This window comes from Haliotis rubra, unplaced genomic scaffold, assembly GCF_003918875.1.
Source record: "Haliotis rubra isolate DU_JTF1 unplaced genomic scaffold, ASM391887v1 Scf227, whole genome shotgun sequence".
Lineage (NCBI taxonomy): Eukaryota > Metazoa > Mollusca > Gastropoda > Lepetellida > Haliotidae > Haliotis > Haliotis rubra.
In genome coordinates this window covers 297,027-320,754 of record NW_025766303.1, presented here as the reverse complement: position 1 = coordinate 320,754, position 23,728 = coordinate 297,027, and the positions used below count along the sequence as shown (strand labels likewise).

The 23,728-nt window shown below is 39.3% G+C and overlaps 2 protein-coding genes across 2 annotated transcripts in view; one reads left to right on the top strand and one right to left on the bottom strand.

Annotated features, from left to right (window-relative positions):
- Positions 1 to 15,552: 15,552 nt before the first annotated feature.
- Positions 15,553 to 20,405, bottom strand: LOC124277759 (DNA-directed RNA polymerase I subunit RPA43-like). The gene is given in 5 exon segments (XM_046713482.1): positions 15,553 to 16,671; positions 16,673 to 17,117; positions 18,185 to 18,387; positions 19,302 to 19,443; positions 20,135 to 20,405. Coding segments are annotated over 5 exon segments (1,935 nt in total). The 5' UTR covers positions 20,305 to 20,405; the 3' UTR covers positions 15,553 to 15,696.
- Positions 20,406 to 20,813: 408 nt separating this feature from the next.
- Positions 20,814 to 23,728, top strand: part of LOC124277743 (cytoskeleton-associated protein 5-like) — a 45,928-nt gene continuing 43,013 nt past the window's right edge. The window contains 4 exon segments of the mRNA XM_046713468.1: positions 20,814 to 20,900; positions 22,760 to 22,825; positions 23,450 to 23,554; positions 23,556 to 23,644. Of these exon segments, the coding sequence (XP_046569424.1) occupies positions 22,769 to 22,825; positions 23,450 to 23,554; positions 23,556 to 23,644 (251 nt within the window). The 5' untranslated portion in view covers positions 20,814 to 20,900; positions 22,760 to 22,768.

Here is a 23,728-nt window from a genome sequence, read left to right as displayed (position 1 = left end):
TGTTTCCCTAGGATCACCAGTATCTCTGTGAACCCTTGTTTCCCTAGGATCATCAGTAGCTCTGTGAACCCTTGTTTCCCTAGGATCCCCAGTAGCTCTGTGAACCCTAGTTTCCCTAGGATCACCAGTAGCTCTGTGAACCCTTGTTTCTCTAGGATCATCAGTAGCTCTGTTAACCATTGTTTCTCTAGGATCCCCAGTATCTCTGTTAACCCTTGTTTCCCTAGGATCACCAGTAGCTCTGTTAACCTTGTTTCCCTAGGATCACCAGTATCTCTGTGAACCCTTGTTTCTCTAGGATCCCCAGTAGCTCTGTGAACCCTTGTTTCCCTAGGATCATCAGTAGCTCTGTGAACCCTTGTTTCCCTAGGATCACCAGTATCTCTGTGAACCCTTGTTTCTCTAGGATCACCAGTATCTCTGTGAACCCTTGTTTCTCTAGGATCATCAGTATCTCTGTGAACCCTTGTTTCTCTAGGATCACCAGTATCTCTGTGAACCCCAGTTTCTCTAGGATCATCAGTATCTCGGTGAACCCTAGTTTCCCTAGGGGGTTGGTTCACTTACTATGTACGTAAATTTTAGGGGGCCATTCACATTGTACATGTTTCTACATACAAAAATCATCATCATTCAATACCAGTATGTCAGTAGAATAAAACAATATTCAACATCTATCGCCCGTGTGTTACGTGGCTGTTGGGTAGTCTAGTCTTGCTCAAAGCGGTGTGGAGGCAAGGTCATTCGTACTTATACTCACTGTCCGTACAGAACTGCGACGCCGAAACGCATGAACTCTTGTGTGGAGCGCGTTTATGGTGACCCTCGCCATAATGTCGCTGGATGATTATTAAAATTGGGATTAACACCACTCTCACTTACTCATTACGCGTGATGGTTACTCATTACGCGCAATGGTAACAGTGCATTCAAAACTTCCCACTACATCCACAACAGCTCCGTGAAGTGAATTTAAAATTTCCCACCGATACTATCCACAATATACCATTACGTGAAGATGATAACTCCTGACTGACTGACTGAGTTGTAGTTACACGCCGCTTTAAGCATATATTCTTTAATATAATTTTACTCAGATGATAACAATGAACCTGACGAGCCACCCAAAACAATAAATACCCCATACGCTGTGATAACTTGTTCCATTGTCCCAGACACATTCTATGTTGTAAAACGATCACCGGCCTGATACTCCAGGAGCAAATCTCCAACAATAACCAATCAACAACGTCTTGACAACAATAGTAATAGTGTTATTCCTAGCTGTGCTTATATGGCTGTTAATATCCAACTCCAATTTCCTGTTACCAAAATACTCTCGTCGATGTTATTACTGCATGCTGGGCTATGGACATTTTCACACCGAGGCTCGTGATGGGCCCAGCGTGATATTGTTCTGGTTAGGCTATTCCAGGAATATTTCGTGAGTATATAATCCTGGTATTTATGAAAACAAGGCAAATTATCTACTTATCTAGTTTTTCCTATTCACGGCATCATTTTATCGAAGATTATTATGGGTTTTTTTATTTTGGCGTTGGAGTACGGAGTGAAACAATAAACAAATTAGGATAATTTACATAAACCGTTTGTATTTGCATACTTTTCGTATTGTATGTGTTCATAGAATACAGTACTTATGTCAAATAACGTTTCCTTTTTTTCAGTAATTTCTGTAAGTTTAGAAATAGTCTCCTATAACTCTATAACTCCGTAAAGAGTGGCTCAATAAAATTCTAAACACGATATGTGTTTTATCATGGTGTTTTCATCAATGAGGTGAGTTTTTTAATGAAATATCTGGAAGCCTTAACCACGTAACGCGTTTGAGGTTGTAAGATAGGGCTGTAGTCAGTCACAATATCACAGCTGCCTACAGATATCAAGCTTCAGACAAACTAGTGACCGAAAGCATGAGCACCTGTCTGTGCTGTCGGAGCAGGACAGAGCCTAACAAAGAGACCCAGTTCAGTCATAAGCAATATAAAGGAGCGATGGGGTAGCCTAATGGGTAAAGCGTTTGCTCGTCACGCCTAAGACCCAGGTTCGATTCCCCACACGTGTACAATGTGTGAAGCCAATTTCAGGTGTCCCCGGCCGTGATATTGCTGGAATATTGCTGAAAGCGGCGTAAAACCAAACTCACTCACTCTCTCATAAGCAATAAGGCGTTGAAACTTATTGTCGGTTATTCCAGTTAAAGGCGTGTGTTATATGTCCGTCATCTATCTGCTGGTGACGTCTGAGACGAAGCATAATACAATAACACATTGGGTAATCGAGGAAGTATAGTCAGTTACTTGCTGTAGTTATGTATTATAATTGAAAAGAAACAATGGTTGGGCACTCATGCAGAGCCTCAACAAAAACTCCTTACAGAGTAGAAATGCTTCGGCAATGTTATTTCTGTCCGATCATGGCGGGCTGTTTACATGAAGGTTTATAGCGTGCTCGAGACGTGACTATCCGCCCACCCCAAATTGTTTCTATGCTAAACCCACAGTTGTGACACGGTTAATACTCTAAAGCGGTTTATTCCTCAAGAAGCGCTTAGACGTGGATGCCGCTGCCGTCTCCCATTGCGCAATAGAGGTATAAAAGTATAAAGTATTGAGTGATTGGTCTTCATCGATTAATACCATGACGGAAGTCAGATATGTCTGGCGTAATCTTAGATTGATAAAGTCATAATTTCACTATGTCAGTTATGTAAGTCAGTGTACTGTATTGTAGCGTCCAGGAAATATGGTGGTGGTAGACTTTCGCGACCTTTTTTGCATCTAAATATACCCTGGGTACTTTATTGGTTGGGGAAACACGGTTTGATGTAGGCTACCCTCTCTTGTGCCCTCCCTGTGTGATCTCACTATGACCCCGGTGTCACGTCCCTGTGCCACCCCCTGTGTATACTCTCTGTGGCCTGTCAGAACATTGTGTACCCCTCTGTGACTTCTCTATGTGAGTTTCTGTCATCCCCGTCTTTAACTAAAACAATGAATTCTTTGCCAAACTTCTAATGTATTTTATGATTTTAATACATATGCTATAATAAAGTTTCCTTTTCAGCGTGCCTACATCGAATGATAATGAATGTCCATATTCAAGAAGCAAATATCATCGATTCCATGTTAATCATTATGAGTACGTGAGTGAATACAGTTTGTCTCCGTTAAAACATTGGATTTGACTTTTGTCATCCAAAATGACTCTGCATCCTTACAAAATAAATATATTTGAAGAGTCTAATTGTAATTACATATTTGTTTTCACCACTGACCAAATTACCTAAGAAGATCATTTGTAAACCAGACAGAGCAGGTTGAAAGCTTTCATACTGTGTACAGTATATGTGGCGTCGGGTACAAGACCACATAAGGACAGTTCCCCAAATTTTTAAGAATTGATATGACACAATACACAAATCATCTGTTTTGGCTCAAAATGATACCGTGGAGCCGCCTGTGTGATAAGACAAAAACGTTTATTAGTAACCTAGGAACGTTGTACAATCAATATTTAGTGTACCCTCTACGTGCTTGGGTAGCTGCCTGTACCAGTCGTCGTATCCGTTGCAGAGGAGACTGTCGCCATTCTTGATACAATTAACAAGTGGTACACGTGCTTGTATCTGTCGCCCGATAAAATCCCAAATGTGCTGTAGGGGATGTTCAGATCTGGCGGGCCACGGAAAGTGAGTCACTGCAAGATTGAATGAAAGCTGTCACTCCACGAGAACGGTGTGGCCAAGCGTTGTCATCCGGAAATACAGGTCTTGTAGCCAGAGGACGATTATCAAAATGTGGGACAACAACTGGATCCAGAACGTCCTGGGTATACTGATCCCCCGTTAAGTTCCCACATATTGACACCAAGTCAAGTGCACAGCCATGAGAGACACATCCCCTCACCATGACTGAACCTCCACCAAAAGCAACAGTTGCGTGAGTGATTCTGCTGCAAATGGTATATTTGGCTGCCTCCAAACTCCCAGGCGTCCATCAGTATCTAGAAGAAGAAATCGGCTTATATCAGACCAATGTATTCTTCGCTAAGTCGTCAGATTCCAGCTTCGTCGTGGTAAACATCAAGCCAAACGTCCCTGTTGATGATGATCACTCAGTAAAGGACGTTTGGTGGTCCTCCTAGAGTTGTACCCGGTTGCCCTTAGTCGATTCTGAACTGGTAACCGAAATAGTAACCAGTGGAGCTTCACAACAGTGCTTGTGGCGAATGGATGTCCTCGAGTGAGCCTCAATAGTGCGATGTCTCCACGATCTGACGTCATCCTTCACCTCATTGGTTTGGGGGACACTTTACACCAAGTACACTTGTAATGATTACTTTAACAACATATTTCTGATATCCTTTATCAAACTGAAGTTCTGTCATCGGTCAACATATTAAGGGGTGCTTAACTTTCTCCCAGGTGTATATATGAGACACTAACATTCCTAGCTAAAATTGCATTTAGTAAAACCAGTACGTCGCGCATCAAGGGAAATCATCTCATTTACCACGACGACGGGGCCACGAGAATTTATAAGCGGATCCATAGGTATGTGTGTGTGGTGTGTACAGGGGTGCGCACACCCCTTTTGTCCTGTAAGTTAATTAGATGATCATTTAAACTCTCGTGAAAACGGGTGAAAATGAACTGTGCAACCCCCCATCCCAAACCCCCACCCCACCCCTTCCTCAAAAAGCTGCATCCACCCATGATAGGTGACACTTTCTATCATAGCTTTGTTATATACTATAATTGTATATAGTTGTCAGCTCGAAAACATGCTTTTCAGACGAGAAATATCACACATTATGACATAACGGATATATCTAACTGAGAGGGCGTTGAAATATCACACGTTATGACATAACGGATATATCTAACTGAGAGGGCGTTGAAATATCAATCGATTTCTGTTACCCCACGATAGTAGTAATGATAACACCGGATGTATTATCCAGCAATCACCCCTTCTTAGCCTTCCTTTATTACTCTCTATTCTTGGAGACGGAACGTACAACGATAAAAACAGCCCACGGAATGCGCTGTTTGCTTACCAAGCGCCTTTTAACATTCAGATATGAGGATCCCTGTCAATTAACTCTAATAGATGTGTAAAAATACCATGGCAACATGTGCTAATGAGCAATTTTATGATTGTTCTAAATACATTTGATCACGATAATGAAGGGGGTTGGTAGCCCACCTTCTAATAAATTGATAAATTTGTTACTGAATGGCAACACTGTCATCGTTTTGGTAGCTATGTCAATGAGTACATCTACATAGTCCATTGGCTGACGGGGGTCCACATCCCCAGGTCTACTTCTTGGGTATTTTCTAGTAGCCATAGGTCCCTCCTTCAGAAAAATGCATGTTAACATTAAACAAACTGGTTCCCGAGGTACCTATTACGAGCATTTTTAATGTTGCCCGACGTGCTTTTAAACACCTTTTGGGGCGGTAGGGGAAACAAATGTGGCAATATCTTCTTGCCCTATAGATCCACCGCAACAAACTACCACTCAAACTGTTGGTATTTAAATTCTCTTTCACATGGTACTTAATATATGCAAATCAGGTAGACAAGTAGGTCACCAGAGGTCAAAAGGTCACAGAATTTAGCCGATGCCCAAAATCTGACTCATGCCCCTTTATGTCAATATCCTGGTGCCAAATGGGGAATTTCATCATGGTAACACCCCCAAGAAGTGAACAATGATGTTGTTGTAACAAAACAAAAGGGCTAATGTTTGATAATTTGCCAATTTTCGCTTCTACTGCATGTGAAGTAAAGGTATATGTCAAAGTTTCAAGCCCTAAAATAGGCTTTCACATTATTTCACATGGTCAAAGTCATTCATCATCAGAGCTGTCACTCTCCTCACTAGACAAGTATTCTTCATCTGAAGAGTTGTCATCCTCCTCCCCATCATCATCATCACATCATCATCATCATCGTCATCACTTCCATCTAATTCGGCGACAGTATCTTCAAAATGTCTTCCAACTACTGAGGAAGGATGTCGCCATCAGTCCACTTTGGCTACATGGCACCATTCTCGAATGTGAATGTCCATCCATGACCATCCATTGGATCCGGCAAATCCGGATCTGGAATGTGTGCTTGCCTCCATATCAACACCTGATAATTCACCCGATTCATGTGTTGTGTCAAACAGCTTTGACAGGGAGTTAGAGATTCTCCATTCCGAGAACAATCAGAAGCTGTCGACTTACCAGAGTGCTACATTGGTAAGCAGATTAAGCCTGCTTCTAGAAGAATGTCATCGAGTCTTGAGCCAGGCATCCTATTTCCAGTTATCTTGAGATACCTAAGTGAATAAGGTGCTGATTCAATGGCTTGTATACTACAATACATACAAACAAACAGATAGTTCTTAACTTTTAATGTACTTGAAACGCCTTCCGACCATTTCAATGAACAGTATTTCATTTACATTACGATGTCTCAGCTGGATGTATAAGGAAAACAAAAACTGACTTTAAAGCATATCTCTTTACGAGTGAAAGCATACATCCATAGGTGACGCGCCGTCTAAGATGCCTGGCCTGGTTTGAAGTAAGTAGAAATACAAACAGTTTGTTTTTAACTGTAAAAAACACGTAGTTGCGAAAAAGATACTGGCAGGAAGGTGTAAAAAATGTTTTAAAGAAACGATCATGGATTTGTTTCCACCTTGAGTAAAGGAACATATTGCCATTGTTACACGACCAAGACAGTTTGCAAAGAAGCGAAGTCCAGTACACCGGCGCAGAGATGAAAGCTCGATGTACTGCAGATATGAGACGTATGTTGTGCCCTAAAACCTACAATGGTCATTACACGCTATTCAACTTTACACGACTCAGCAGAAGTAAAGACACCTCCGTGTTCAAGAGAGAAGTAGTGCGTATGAAACACGTATGACGTGGTCACATAAGCTCCGCCGACTCATGTTTATTTATGATTACTGTGCACTTAAGACCATTGTAGGTTTTAGGGCACCACAGATGTATACCATATGGTTACGTACTCTGCTGGAGCACGGGTATTGTGCTGACACACCAAGAACACTAAGCAGGGAGGATCTAACATCCAAACACACCATCACAGTGTTCTGTCAGAGCTACCGGAAGCCAATCAGCACTACGCTCTACAGCGCCACATATGTCTGAACCTCATGTCCCTATTTCTATCAAGACACGGCAATAATTCGAATGGTGATCTTGCAGAAACAACTGACTGACTGAGTTTAGTTTTACGCCGCTTTGGGCAATATTCCAGCAATATCACGGCGGGGGACACCAGAAATGGGCTTCAAACATTGTACCCATGTGGGGAATCGAACCCGGGTCCTCGGCGTGACGAGCGAAAGTTTTAACCACTAGGCTATCCCACCGCCTCTTGCAGAAACAAAACAACTTGGTTTTTTAAACGTTTGGTCTTATAACCAATTTACTATTGAGAGAATTTCACGTTGTCGCTGACGAGGTGGAATCATCGGGACACCTGGCATGCTGTCAACATCTATTCCAGTGTAAGAAGAACAGGAACTCATTAGCAGGAATATGTCCCGAATGTTTTAAGGCAGCTGTTGTGAAACCTTTGCTCAAGAGGCCCAATCCTGACAAAAACAAACTCTCGAACTACAGGCCTGTTTCAAACCTGCCCTATATATATCTAAGCTGTTGGAGAAAGCTGTTTAATGCCGCATTGTAGAGCACGTGAAGAACAATCATCTTGAGCCTAAGTTTCAGTCGACATATCGTGTTGGCCACAGCACGAGACAGCTTTGGTTAGAGTTGTAAGAGACCTTCAGCAAACAGTGGACCAAGGTGAACTGGGTGTTCTAGGTCTTTTGGATTTAACAGCAGCCTTTGATACTGTGAACCACACTACACTTCTCTGTTGTCTTCATCAGATTTTGGTATCACTGGATAATATCCGATATGCTTACAACTGGATTCCCTCCTATCTATCAGGAAGACAAAAGGCTGCTTCCATTGGTGATATCAAGGCGGACAGAGTATTGTTTGAACGTGGTGTACCACAAAGATCCGTGTTGGATCGGTGTTATCTACCATGTATACGTACAAAGCCACTAGGCCACCTGATACATAGCCATGACAAAGGTCGTCATCAATGTGCGGACGACACGTGGGTTATGTAGAGATTTATTTGCTTTATTTTTATAAAGATGTTACGTGCGCTTCACGCAACTATCTGTTTCCTCAATAGTGCCGTTTGCTTCCCATCGAGAACCCTGGCTCACCATTGTCATCCTTAGGGCATTGTATTGATGACATCGGTACTTGGATATACAACAACAAGTTAAAGCTTAACCAAGACAAAACTGAAGCCATGCCTATTGGAACTAAGACCGTGCTGTCCAAAAACAACATTGACAAGCTCTCAGTTGGCTAAGAAGAAATAAAATGTTCCTCTTGTGTCAAAAACCTTGGAGTTTATCTCCAATCAGACTTTAACTGTGAGAAACATGTAACCGACCTGTGTTGCAAGTGTAACTACCATTTGCGTAACATTGGGAATATTCGTCACCTTCTCACCCAAGAGGCAGCTGCAGCCCTCGTCAGAACACTCGTACTGTCCACGATGGACTACTGTAATAGTTTGCTCCTGTGAGCAAAGCAAGAGCATACCCGCTGACTTCAGATGATACAAAACAAGGCTGCCAGGATATTAACACGGAGACCCAAGTATGACCATATCACGCCAATACTCAGATCATTACACTGGCTACCAGTACAGGCTCGGATTGAGTAAAGAGTTGTCTCCCTTACGTACCAGTGTATACATGGAACAGCGCCCCCGAGTACCTGTGTGAACTCATCAACTTGCACAAACCCTCTGGTTCAGACACACAGAATCTTCTCCCGATACCTAGATGGAAGCGCAAAGTTTTCGGACAATGTTTTGTCCAAAACTCTGCCGCTACTCTCTGGAATGTTCTGTCTATTGGCATGAGAATTTGTCCATCATTGGAGAGTTTCAAAGCCCATTTGAAGACACATCTCTTCAAAAAGAAATTATCCAGATTGACATTTCATCTTTGCCATGTACAGCTGACTGACTGACTGAATTTGGTTTTACGCCGCTTTAAGCAATATTCCAGCAACATCACGGCGGGGGACACCAGAAATGGGCTTCACAAATTGTACCCATGTGGGAATTCGAACCCGGGTCTTCGGCGTGACGAGCCAACGCTTTAACCACTAGGCTACCCCACCGCCCTTTGCCATGTACAGCGCTTTGAGCATATGACTTATGGATAAGGTGCTATAGAAGTGCTCATTTAATATTATTTATTATTGTATTAATACTTTATAACTGATGCAATTATGTGCGACCACGTCGCTGTTTGTCACTGTCTGTCAATCATGTGCAATCATTTCATGTTGTCTCCCGCTGATCCTGTCTCACGGAGCACCAAAGCCTTACTTCTACGTTTAGAGGGCAAACATTTAACGCCTTCTTTCAAGAACAAACGCCATCATCAGGTAAACCAAACAGCAGCTTTTGTTCTGGGGAGGTGGGGGGGGGGTCATCAATTTTGTACACATGTTTCTTGGTGTGTGTTGGGGTGTGTTCAGTAATTTGTACATAAGACTTTTTTTAAAAAATGCTTTAAAAATATTGGAAGGGAGCGGGGGTCATTGATTTTTTACAACTCATGCAGGGGGGTCACTTACTTTGCACATAAATCTTGGGGGGGGGTCATTAACATTGTACATACTTCTCCATAATAATCACTTATATCACTCTCTCTCTCACTCTCTCTCACACACACACACACACACACACACACACACACACACACACACACACACACACACACACACACACACCTTGGCCATAAATTATGAACGGTACCTAAATAACAAATTCCACGATCTTGATGTGCGGATGTTTCGTGTAAAACTGTACCTCGAGTTCAGCTGAGAAAGTTGCTGATTTTATGTACGCTTCCTATTGTTACCATTTAACTATCGAACAAGTACAAACTCCACTTGGGACTATTTCTGCCATCGATCATAGATCATTATTGATTTGTTTCCACTGATTACAATCTGTTGTATCTAAATGTTGTCTTTCAAACATCTTATTGGCGTTAATGTTATTTCATACCTTGTGGAATATTGGTTTATACTATCATCAATACACAAATCCCTACCTTAGAAGGATCATAAGATGTAAGTTTATATCGATTATTTCACCTATGACACCTGTGCATAAAAAAAGAGGATATTTGGATTTTTTTCGCATGGCTTTGGAATAACATGGTTATTATAAACAGTTGATGATAATTAATTATCGTCTTTAATGTTCGGAGAACATGTTCCATCAAATCGATATCGACGCTATAAAAAGCCAAGCGCCTACTGAAAAAGGTAGGAAAGCTCTCACAAATATTTGAACGTTAAACGCTACTTGCATGCCCAGCTGAGCTGTGAATGTTTCCTAACGGTGATGTTTGCGCGCTGGGCAATAATAGTCGGCCCTAAATCGGAGCTGTAGTCTTAATTCTTGTCAACATGGTTCTTAGGAGATTATCTCAAGGGGAAAGGTGGCGAATAATAGGCATGCTTAATGCCGGAATATCCTGCTAGGCTGTTGAACGCAAACTCGCCATGTCCACCGGCTGTTAGCAGCTTGGTGCAGATACATCATCTAACTATTGAAGCGAGGTACAGTCCATGGTTGAAGGTCTCGAGTGACGTGAGTGCTCCAAGACAAGCACCTGTCAAAAATGGTAATGGTTATCGGTGACCATGAACTATTACAACTTCAATGCAAATAAATCTGCTTGATACTTACTACCACTATATATTTCATGGGTGTTTGGTTGGAATGTTCCATGAAAAATGTATTGAACAGCAAATTGAAAGGCATATTTCATTAAAAATAACTAAAACATGAAAATAATTATACATCAAATTTCATTATTCTGAAGTTAAAACAATCGATAACACCCTTTACGGCATGTGTTCGAGTACAAGATGGATGTTCATTTGAACTCGTCATACTCAACAAGCTAACCCCACTCTTAGTATCATTCCAGTAGTATCACCACCAGAAATGGACTTGTGCTGAATCGAACCCGGCTCTTCAGCGTGACGGGCGGACGCTTTATCCATTAGGCTACCCTACTGCCCCTGAAACCTCCACTGAAACCATCGGTCCCCAATTGCGCAGGGGGGCTGATTTATGAAAAGTAATATATGGTGTAAGATTTGATATTGAAACCACTGTAGTTCAGTCACTTTCGTGCAACTAAATGGGATAGAATTGATACACTTCCTATTTTGTTTGTTAATATCATGTCCAAGGACTTACCCCCTTTTAGCGAAGTGGTTCTTTCTCTCGTATATGTTTTTAATAAGTATTTTGTAGTAATACTGTGAACCTTTCTTTTTGTTTGTTCAGATGGTATATATGGAATGGTAAAAGAGGAGATTGTAGGAAAGTGTTTAATTTTGGTAATCGTTGGCTCTACAAAATTGTTTTACAGCTTGAACAACACCTGTGTAGGTTAAAAAGTTAGTTTTCACGTGGAAAACAGTTTAGAAGGTTTCGAATGGCATGAATTGTCCTTTCTTATCTACAAGATCGTTGATGAAACGTACCTCATTTACAAACCAATCTTTGTAAAATATGCTGGTATTTCCTATTTTTATACCAAATATATTGTGCTAAAATGCCCTTATCATTTATTCTCTCCACGTGGATGTTATCTATAAAGTTCCACCAGGTCTTCATAAGGTCTTTGTAGTATGCATTTCGTATCCAACTAGTCATTTGTAATCTTAGTTTCTTACAGGTAATTTCAAAAGCATTATAAGGCCCAGAACGAGGTATATTTAAGAAGAATAATGGGCACCACTTTGACGTTGATTTTGATGCTCGTCGTACCATTGCTATTTTTTGTGCATGGATTATTTCTAGTATTTGGGGGCATTTTATACCTCAATCTGATGTTTCACAAATAATCTGGCTTCTCCTTACTTTATCGGGTTTATTTCCCCAAATGAACGCGAAACACTTTTTTTTAAAATCGTTTAAGCCTACTATCTGGTGGATCTGGAAGAGATGAGAATAGATGGTTGCATTTGGGAAGAATAATTGATTTAAGTATGGTGTTTCTCCCAAGGGGTGTCAAATTTCTTGAAGTCCATGTACACGTGATGTTTTCGCATTTTCTAAATGTATTGTCAACGTTCAAGTCAATCATTTCGTCCAGATCAGTACTAAATTTTATTCCAAGTAGATCAAACGGATCTTGTCTCCAATCCAGGTTCCATTCTTGGCATAGTTTAATTCTAGAACGTTTTTATTTTTATCCTATCCAAAATATCCTGGTTTTATCTATATTTACGTTTAACCCAGAAAATCTCGCATAAAAACTAAGAACCTGTATTACAGCGTAGAGGCATCGCTACGAGGGATCAAGAGAACAAGTTGTATCGTCTGCAAATTGTGAGAGTAAATATTCCATGCTACGAATCTTAATACCTTTTATGTTATTATTGTTTCTTATCATTATTGCTATTATTTCAGCACATAGTATAAAGATGTAAGGGGATAAGGGATCACCTTGTCTACAACCACTAAATATTTTGAAATGGGGGGGATCCAAAGCCATCAACAATTACACGATTGAATTTCGTTGTAAAATGTTTTTATCCATCTTCTTAGTAAAGTACCAAAACCAAAAAAGTTTAGTGTCTCGTCTATAAATCCCCAATCAACTGTATCGAATGCCTTTTCAAAATCTACAAGTATATTAAACCTGGTATTTGGTAGGTGTCTGTGTAGTCCAGCAAGTCATATATTTGTTGTTATTTCACCTATGTATCTTGCAGCCATAAATCCTTTTTGGTCTTCATTAATCAATGAATTTAACACGGTTTTTACCCTTTGTGATATTGCTATCAGTGCGATTTTATAGAGCACGGATGTTAGGTTAAGCTTATTGGTCGCCAGTTTTTCAAGTATTGTTTTGGTTTATTTCCTTTGGAAGTAGCGTTATTAGTCCCTGTCTTTGTGATATTGATAACTGTCCATTTTTGTAAGCGCTATTTAACGACTTTAGAAGATATTTCCCAAAATTGTTCCAGAAAGATCTGATAAACGACGGCGTAAAACCATCTGGCCCAGGACTCTTATCATTTTTTAAGTGCTTCACAGCTTCCTGCATTTCATTGTAGGTCAGTTTACCTTCTAACCTCTGGGCTATTTCATTTGATATTTTAGGAGTATCGTATTCTTTTAGTAGCGATCTAAGGTCTATGTTTAAAATGTCATGTTTTGAGTATAGTTTCGAGTAATACGATTTTACTTCTCTTAATATATCATCTTGTGATTCAACCATTCTACCATCTTCCTGTTCTATTCTGTTTATGGATATATTTAAACAGTTTCTTGATTCTAAACTTAAGAAATACTTTATTGGTTTTTCTCCTTGTTCCATCCATTGTGGTTTTGCCCGTACCATTAAGCCTTTTGTTCTGTTTTATGATTTCTTCTAATTCTGCATTAACTATTTTAATCTCTGATAGAATTTCCTCTTTTGCTGATGGTTCATCCAATTCATCTAATTGTTTTGTGAGGGTTAGTGTTTCTTCAATTTCCCTTTCCCGTTTACATTCTTGTTTCTTTTTGTAGGATGAATACTGTATAGTCTTACCTCTTATCGCAAGAAGCAGTGTTTGCCAAAATAGTTGGTTGTCTATAATAAATTCGGTTTCTGTGTTAGTAACATTTTTAGATTGTTGTTTTGCTTCTTCAATGGTAGTTTTAATGAGTGTTACATACGTTTCGTCTTTTAGTAGAGAATTATTGAATTTCCAAAAGCCCTTTCCTCGTTTAAGATCTGTAAGTTTAAACGTCAGTGATATTGGAGAGAGGTCTGATCTAAAGCTAGGTCCTTCATAATTTATGATTTATCAGGCATGAGCTTCACTTCTTTCGTTTGCTGTTCAGTATATATCACCCCTCAACAGTATATTTCTTTTCTTGCGATAAGGGACTGTTCATGTTCATGTGCTAAACATTAGTCTAGAATCTGTTGTTGTTTAACACCGCACTCAGCAATATTCCAGCTGTATGATGGTGTTTTTGTAAATAATCAAGTCTGGACCAGACAATCCAGTGATCAACAGCATGAGCATCAATCCATGCAGTTGGCATATGATGACATGTGTAAAACAAGTCAGCGAGCCTGACCACCCAATCCCATTAATCGCCACTTACGACAAGCATACTCTGCATAGGTTACTGAAGACTAATTCTAACACCGGATCGTCATGGGGAGACAAACATGGGTTCCTAAAGACCAATTTTAACCTGCATCTTCAAGGAATCAGGGTAAAGAAAGGTCCCAAGGTGCTGACAGGTGATTACCGATTATGACAGAACTGAAACAACACCATCATCATCCCTACAACATTCACTCACTGCTTGAGGCACACAAGTTGATTTCTACAGACAATAGACCCAAATCATCTGCTGGAAGTGTATTAACATGTCAGTTCAGGCCTGATTTGACGTGAAAGCAGAACCTTCATCATTGGTCGTCTACTGCGCGGCAGCTGAGAAAATGATTATTATGCTCAATCACCTGTTGACCATGGTAATAATGAGTGAGTGAGTGAGTGAGCTAGCTAGTCGAGTTATACAACACTTTTAGCAATATTCCAGCACTATCAGGACGGGGACAGAGAAATAGGCTTCACAAATTGTAGCCATGGCCTTCGGAGGGACGAGTGCTGTAATCACAAGGCTACCTACCCCACGGTGCTGGCAGTAATGAAACATCATCAGCATGTGGACTCTGAGCATTATCCATATTGATTTTCTAAATGTATATATCATTGTAAAGATAATGTTATCTTATAATATATATTGTGTCAGACGTAAGGGTACTAATGAGTACTGTTTACGCAGTGGAATTACTAACATAATTTGTGAACGTGAAACGTGAAAAAATGTGCTTAACTAAGTGGTAAATATGCAACGTTCTTGCCATGTGCTCCGACCACCAAACTAAATACGTGTATGATACTTTGCCACTCCGACCACCAAACTAAATATGATACGTTTTCTAAACTACATGAACTAAATAAGCTATCTGATAAGATACACAACTATAATACTAAATTGTTTAGTATCTATACTATGCCCGAATATGGCAAACTATTTGTGTAATCTACGACCAGTATGAGTCTCACTGATCAAAATTGTCGACCATACACCAAGCCGTCAGAAACCTATGTGCTCGACCCTGCACATGCAGAAAGTGACTGCACGAGGCGTTACGGTTGCGTTTTGATGCAACGTTCATGGTTCTTGTAAAGATGTGTTTTGGCTATCAGATAACAAGAAAACAAAGAAACTAACTTTCTCTCCAGAACAAGTACTGAAACTGATTCCAGCACAAATGTACAGTACATGTCACTTTCCTTCATCATAGTCACTTCAACACGCTTCAAACATTACTCAAACATTTCAAACAATTTTAATTTAATATCACCTGTTTCATTATACATAAAAGAAGTTTATTCATATCAGACATCAAACAAAATGTGTTTAACATTCTACAAATTATCAGTGATAGTAAATTCCTTCATGATAACATTATTAACAAATCTTAAAACGACATATGTTTTTTCTTTAACTTCTTTTTCTTTTTCCGTACTAGCAGCTCATCATCATCATGCACCATCTGCACAGTAGTGTCCCTCTTCCTCTTCTTAGACACAGACTCTGAAAGCGACCTATCACTCGTACTGGCGTCCATCTTTTTCACACTCAGTCTGCTTGTCGAGGGTTCACTCTCCACAACATAGGAGTCATCACTCTTTGATCTATGTCTTGACTTATGCGATGCTTTGTCTCGGGACACATCAAGTTCCTCTTCCGAGGAGGAGGATGCCTCACTCTTTCTCTTCTTCTTCTGTTTTTTCTTCTTCCTCCCAGCTGGAGATGGCGTTGTAAGTCTGCCTGCAGCTTTTGTCACCTCGTTCTGTAATGCCATCATTACCTCCAATAAATCTTTCTGACTATTCTTTTTCTTTTTGGTCTTCGACTGCATCTGCGATAATATTTCCCCTAAACCAGATGCAAGACCAGTGAGAACATTCTCCTGACCCGATGATTCACCTTCCAACACAGATACACTCTCATTGTGGGTATTCTTCTTCTTGCTGTGTGATTCTTTTCCAAGTAAATTTGGTTTTGGCTTAATTTTTGTGGCAGGTGATTCTACATCACCAGAAACGTCATCCTCTGCTTTTTTCTTCTTTTTCTTCTTCTTCTTCCTCTCTGTTCGAGACTGCTCACTTTCCTCACAAAACAAGACAGAATTGTCCAGGAATGAACTATCACCAAAATCGGACGTACCTTCTCCTGAAATTTCAGAGATTTCATGTACACTCTCCTTCCTTTTCTTCTTCTTCTTCCTCTTCTTCTCTGTCTCTGACTGTCCACTAACATTATCAAAACCAGAACTATTCTCATAGGAACTATCCACAAGATATGACGTATCTTCACCAGATATTTCTGAGATGTCAAAGCGAATTCCTTTTCTTCTTTTTCTTCTTTGACTTTTCAAAAGAAGCAACAACTACTGGATCGAAGCGAACCTTTTTAACCAACACACTTTCATTAACTGGGTCTGAGTAATTCAGCTTTCTCTTCTTTACAGAAACTGGAGTTAATGGCTCAAGTTCACTCTGAACCAAGGACTTTACTTGTACATTTTTACGAACATCATGGGAATCTTCTTTATGCACATCTTTTGTCTTCCTTTTTTTAGACTTTGGCAGACATACTTCCTTCTCAGAAATAACATCAACTAAATGAAAAACATTTCCATCAACCTTGTCATTCTCTCCAGATCCTGAACTTGTTCTTCCTCGCTTCTGAGACAAAATATGTTCTTTATCAAGAGTTATCTCCCCTTCTGAGTCTACAAGAAAGTCATCTTTCCTTGGAGAAGAATAATTTTTCGTTCCTGTGCATGGTGAGTTGCCATTGTTTTGAAGGGATTTCAGGTATTCTTCAATGATACTGGAAAAAAGAGATTCCAATACTGTAACATTGTTATAGACCTAACACTATATATAGACTCAGAGAGACATGCAAACAGAGAGGTGGCAGTATAAAGAACCTTACCCCATATCAACCCGAGTCACACTGATCAGACTGAGGAAGAAGTCCACAAATTGGTTATATAGGTCAGGGTTGATATGGGGTATAATATACTAGTAAGTTGTTCACTGGTCTCAAGGGGGACATGGGCTGATGTACCCTCAATGTTTGTTTATGTTCCCTGAGCCCGAAGGGGCAAGGGCAAGGGGAACATAAAGAAACATCGAGGGTACATCAACCCATGGGCCCCGAGGGACCAGTGAAAACTTATTTATCTTACTGAACACCTCAATGGTAAGTTTGAACTGTTTGAAGCATGGGTATCGGATCTTAGTATGGAGTACCAGACGACAAGCAAAACAAATTTAGAGTTATCTCCCTTTCGTCGATTTGTATTCGCAAAATATCGGTAATTTCCTTACATCATACGTGATTCAATGTTATTCGAGATAAAGAATTATTACTACAAAGTACCAAATGAGTTCGGCATTCCCAGCGGGGTACTTAGAAAATGTTACTCGCTTGTAAGCGGGGTACATTGAAATAATAGAAGAGCACTCAGCCAATCAGAAAACAACATTTATGTGTAAGGCAAGATAATATAAAATATGCCATATAATATCCATTTTATAACAAACCATCAAAATGTGCAATGTATTTCTTTGTAAGTGAATGCAACATATTTTCACCCTATTTGGAAGACAATGTCATGCAAGCCATGGCAACAATGCATTAAAGGATTTAACTCAAAATTCTTACAACCTAAGCTGTTATCATTTGCCCATTTTGAAATGCATACACAAGCCATATCAGGAAACGCTCTAGTTATTACGCCTCGTGATATAACACTTACAGAGCAATAGTTCCAACATATTGCTTGTACTTGAACTGAAATTTAGTACACAGAGTAGGTGTATAACAATTTATTTGATTTATAAACATCAGTTACTTAAGGCACATTGAGCTAAATCTAACTGTATACATACTTCTGATCCACTAACTTCCCCTTAAGGGAGATAACTGCGTTGTTGGAGAAGATATCTTCCACTTGGAATGGAAACTCCTCCCCTGGTCGAAGCATGGACCCACGCCAGCCATTCAGGTGGATTCGAGGTCGATGGATTGATGCATTGAAACGATCATGAACCAGGCATCCAACATGATCTTTGCTCATCTTGTTTACTGTACCCTGAAGAATACCACAATAAGTGTTACCATGGAAACAAAATTCCCTTGCATATAATCTCATTTTAAAAAATCATATGTCCTATGCGTAATAATAAACAAAATGTGATTCTTTTAAATACTGCATCCCTTTGAGGTTGTGCACATTATGATTGTGTGCACACAACACTCAACAAAATAAAGAAAAAACGTTCAGGCAAAAGCTACAACAACACTTGATTCTCAGTCTTGATCCTCGGTGCTGTGGGATGATTTATCAATCTTGACCAGATACTTTATAAAGCAGATATTAATTAGTTCATGCATGTGCCACAAACATTAAAGTGCATATTTTGCAGACTCCAACTTCAGACATAAATTGACTACGAGAAAAGAGAACAATGGGACAATGGTTCATCCAAACCAGGTTTCCCATTGTACATTAGAGAGAATATCTTGCAGCTATCACAACAAGGCCTTTTCCTCGTTTTCAGATTCATCAAGTGATTAATCATGTTAATATGTGATGGTTATCAATGGGCATTGTTTGCAATTACGTAAAACATGCACTAGGTTTAACAATATGTTATGTTTGGGATTTTTTTCAGTAAAGTAAAGATTCTAGTACTTTTGTTAGGTTGAGTCCCATCCTGGATTCGAACCCACACCCGTGGAAGTCGCGTTGGCAGAGCGGGTTAGGCAGCTGATTTTGTGTGCTGGCAATTGGGTGCCTGACTCTGAGGGTGTGGGTTCGAATCCCAGATGGGACTCAACCCAACAAAAGTACTAGAATCTGTACTTAACTGAGAAAGTGTAATCCCAAACATAACATATGTTACATTTGACCACTTTCTAAATGGCACTGTGTATTCATGCACTAGGTTTGACTGTATTAACATAGAACTAGAAGAGAGAGATTAGCAGAGAGACATATGCTACCTTGAGAAGACATCCCAGGGTAGGTTTGAAGAGGATGTAGTCAGCTTGTACTCTGAGATGAAGGAAAGGCAAGTCATCCATAATATTCCCAACAGAACTAAGCAATTTGATGTTGTCATAACCTATGACTACACTCTGCAAACTGAAAAAAGTAATGACATAATTATAATGAGATTAAACAAAACTTTCAAAAAATTTATACATGTTATTTAATAATTTATACAGGCATGGGTAGGTTGAGGAGAAATATTACAAACTACTTTTAATGATTAATATTTACCTATCCTTATGAGCTTGATAAGAAAGCATTAAGGTCTGCACAAGTTTCAAATTCTCACCATTACACTGACAAGACACTTGGGTTGTGATAGAATATACTTCCCTATTAATAACTGCTTTATCCATAAATTAAGAACTGAACAGGCTTGTCTGTTGTTTATGCAGCAATTAACTATCCCAGCGATGACATTGATTATTTCATAATCCTGAGAGTCTAGCCTGTAATCTCACTAGGTAAAACGGCTCTTAAGTAGAAATACGGTAAGAGTTCCTCCCGTTCCCCATCTCCAAATAATATTTATAAATTAATATATACTAAAATTATTAACAAAACCTATCACAACAATTACTAGAGAACTCACAAAAGTAACTAAAAGACCCAAAATTAATAACAATATGTAGGGTCGAACCAAGTTGTTTTACCTCTGTTAATCTGCGGAAGAAAGAAGTGGGGGAACGAAAGGAACTCTTTCCGGCAAATGTCAAATAAATGAAAATGAAGCCTTATAGCATAAATGGACATAAAGTTCAACTGATAGCACATTCTCGCTTACTCTGTGCAAAACAAGTTGATTTCAGAGTCCAGCTGATCTCGAATTCCTTGAGATATGTTTCCTAAGTATCGCGGGGGCAGGCAAATCTGTCTGGAACTTGTCATTGCCTTGAATCCAGAAAATGGATCTTTGAGAATGTCTGTAGCTGACACATATGATATACTTGACATGCTGACATAGACATAGAGCTTTCAGCACGTAAACATGACTACACGTGGTACTCAGATATCAGGAGGCGGCCATCATGGAAAAAGTGACCTTGACCTTTAAGTCATTCTTTAGAAAATATTTTGTTCAATGTGTTTAATGTGTTGGTATCATATTTAGACGATTAGATGATTTTAGATGTTTATATTGAATTATCCATAATTCATTTTTATATGTCGTTTTTGTCTATTTTCTATTACCTCCCTTTGCGTAAAGTTCTTTAATAGATGGCGCTTGTTTGTGCTAGATTCTGTAAGTCATATTAAAAACGAGATGTTTAAAACGTCCCTATAGACGTAACATGGCAATTGCAATGTCCTAAAGTCATACATAGATATAAGGTTGGATCAAATATTCCTTTAAATCGTATTTAAGACGATTAGGTATAAATAATGGTGTAAGAGTAATAACAATAGACAAAAATGTAATATTAGTCTTAAGGAAAATATTCAGCTATATCGACCAATCCTGAATTTGTTCTGTTCAGTTTTCAAAATGGACTGAAGAAGTATGATAAGATATTGTCAGTTGTTTACTTGACGTTATTTACTTACAAAAGGTAATTTAGATCGCTTCTTTGTAAGGTTTGGGCTGTATTGATGACGAAGATGAAGTGTCTTATAACATGCTGTCATCCCAGTTGGAGAGAAATCACCCTGAAAAAGATGCGTGATTCATTCAACAGGGCATATTAATTTCACAAATTATGTCTGATATGTTGTACGTATGTCAAAGTTATGTCATGGAACATAATATAATATCGGTTGTAAGCTATTAACATACTCATAGTGCCACACAAGCAAGTGATCTTTTTAACAATTATTCAGTCTTCGCATTCATGGCCGCGCGACGCTGTTCAGAGCATTACTAATCAGTCTATAATCCTTGATTTCCGAGACACTGAAGGAGACGTGCTCAGATCATTTGACAGATTGCCCACATGCATTTATGATTATTATGATCATGTCAGTAGCATTTTGAAACTAACATCTGTGCTCTGGAAATCCTATTTCTTACATAAACGAGAAACGTCAACACGTTCAAATGTCATTCTTGCTGTCAACGAGGTCACAGTGACTTCATGACTGTCTAAGCTCAGCTCCTCTAACTTGTCTGAGTCTTGTCATCAGCTTAAAAAAGCAGGAGTCAAATCAGCCCCCAGTTTGTCAAAGTTCGGTCTAAAGTAATGGCATAAGAGATTATTATGTGAAAGTACCTACCAGGTATGTACCTCCATAAGGTATGTAAAGGTCATGGGTAAGAGTTCTCTTTGGGATGCTGTTTGCCAGTGTGTACTACACAAATGAATGGTTTTAACTATCAGCATGCATGGGCCATTCAGTGTTGTGATATCCCGTAAGCAGTTTATGCTTTTATGCACCCTCTACGGTAAAGTGGTAAATTCTGGACATGCTGAAAGACATCCAACTTTTATAAATGCCTCTCATAGAAATATTTCCTCATCGGTATAATTTAGGGGGGATACGGGCGGAAGTCTCACCGCAAGATGACCTCTTTGAAGTGTGAATTCATGGTATCATATGTGTAATATAGTATGAAATGGAGACATGTTTTTAGTCAATAGGAGAGTCTTTATGAAAGCGTTTACCAGTGTCTTCCTATGTTTCTTTCCATGTTCACGATTCCCTACATGGGTACAATGTGTGAAGCCCTTTTCTGGTGTCCCCCATCATGATATTGCTGGAATATTGCTAAAAATGACGTTCAACTTAAACCATACACACTCATTCACTCACTTTCTATGTTGAGGATGTCAGCTATGAAACATGATTATCAGTAATTATTATGAGCTTAAACAAACTCAGCATGACATAACATGTTAGAAAAGATTGATGGACCACGCTAATCTGCCAATTTGATCCAAATTTGTGTAATCTGATGCACTGGTCCTTCATTAAATTTTATTGTAACGTACTTGCTAAATATCCTTGGCAGTGTTTGACATAGCCAAAGTATTGCAAAGAAACTATACAGTCTATAAGTTAAAATGGTACCCAAAAATAGCTTAGAATTACTTTCACTGTTAAGCCCTTAAAGGTAATGGAAGTGGGAAACATCCGCTTATGAAATTCACAAGAAGTATATATATATATATATGTTTATGTACACAGGGTTTTACTAGATGCCATATATTGCTTTCTGTACTGACAGGAATTGAAAAAAGATGCAAATTATATCAACTGCAAGCTCTATTAGACAACACAATAATAAGCATAAGTCCCACTGTTTCTATTTGATGTTGAAACAGTCCCCGGAGGACCTCCATTTTAATACTGGAGACCCTCAAATTCATAGATCCCCAGGTGTATACACAATGATAAAGCCATGTGTACATGGTGTTGGGCCTATGTTGCTATCCAGTATGTGCTGAACCTACCAAACTCTTTCACTTTCCAGTGATCCAATATGGGGGATGATTCAGAATGGATGAAACTGCCCACAGAGGAAAAGTGCACACACAAGGTAAGAACAATTTTGTCATTTTGATTGTGTTAATAGATCTATGTATAGTATTTACAAAACTAAAAGGTTTGGTTTAGGTGGATATTTATCAAACATCTAAAATCATCTATAACATTTGTGCACTGATGTGAAACTGTCATATATGTCGGATTCATTGTTCATTATCCAACAGTGAGCAAAAGAAAGTCAGTTGGAAAGAGCAATAATTGTATTTTGTAGCCTTTTGAGGGCCAAAGAATTTACCTTTGTGTTTTTGCCAACTTGTCCATTGCATCATGTTTTTGATGATGAGTGAGTGAGTTTAGTTTTACGCCACTATTCCAGGTGGCGGCGGTCTGTAAATAATGCATTTGATTATGAGTACACATCAATCAACCACATACACACACGTACATGTCATGTACAAAATCAATGATCAGGGTGCCTTGGCACAAATGATCTTGGTATTAAGGTGATTGTAACTCCCATACTTTAACATAGACGTATGACAATCCTATCACTGTGTTGTACATCCGCACCCTTGTATAAAACAGGTTAGAAGCTGTCCTTGGTAACCCTTGACTTTTGTAGGTGGCAATAGTTAGAATTGGTTGAAACATTGTATGAATTCTGTCATTTGTCCAGGTATGGAAGGCCCGTGTAGCAGGTTATGAAGAATCTGGCAAACTATTCCAGCGTATTGATGATGAAAAGAGTCCTGAATTCAACAAGTATGCTGGTTTGATGAAGAAAGTTTGTGACTGACAGCAATGCTGTGGCTCAAGAGAAAGCTCTGGATGCGGTTCTCCATTTTGTGGAGAATGCGCATGTTGCTGCAAGGTATATCTGTTGACATTTCAATATTTGCGTGTCTTATGTTGGCATCAGATTTGTTCAAATCATGGGGAGTTTACTGTGTTTTTG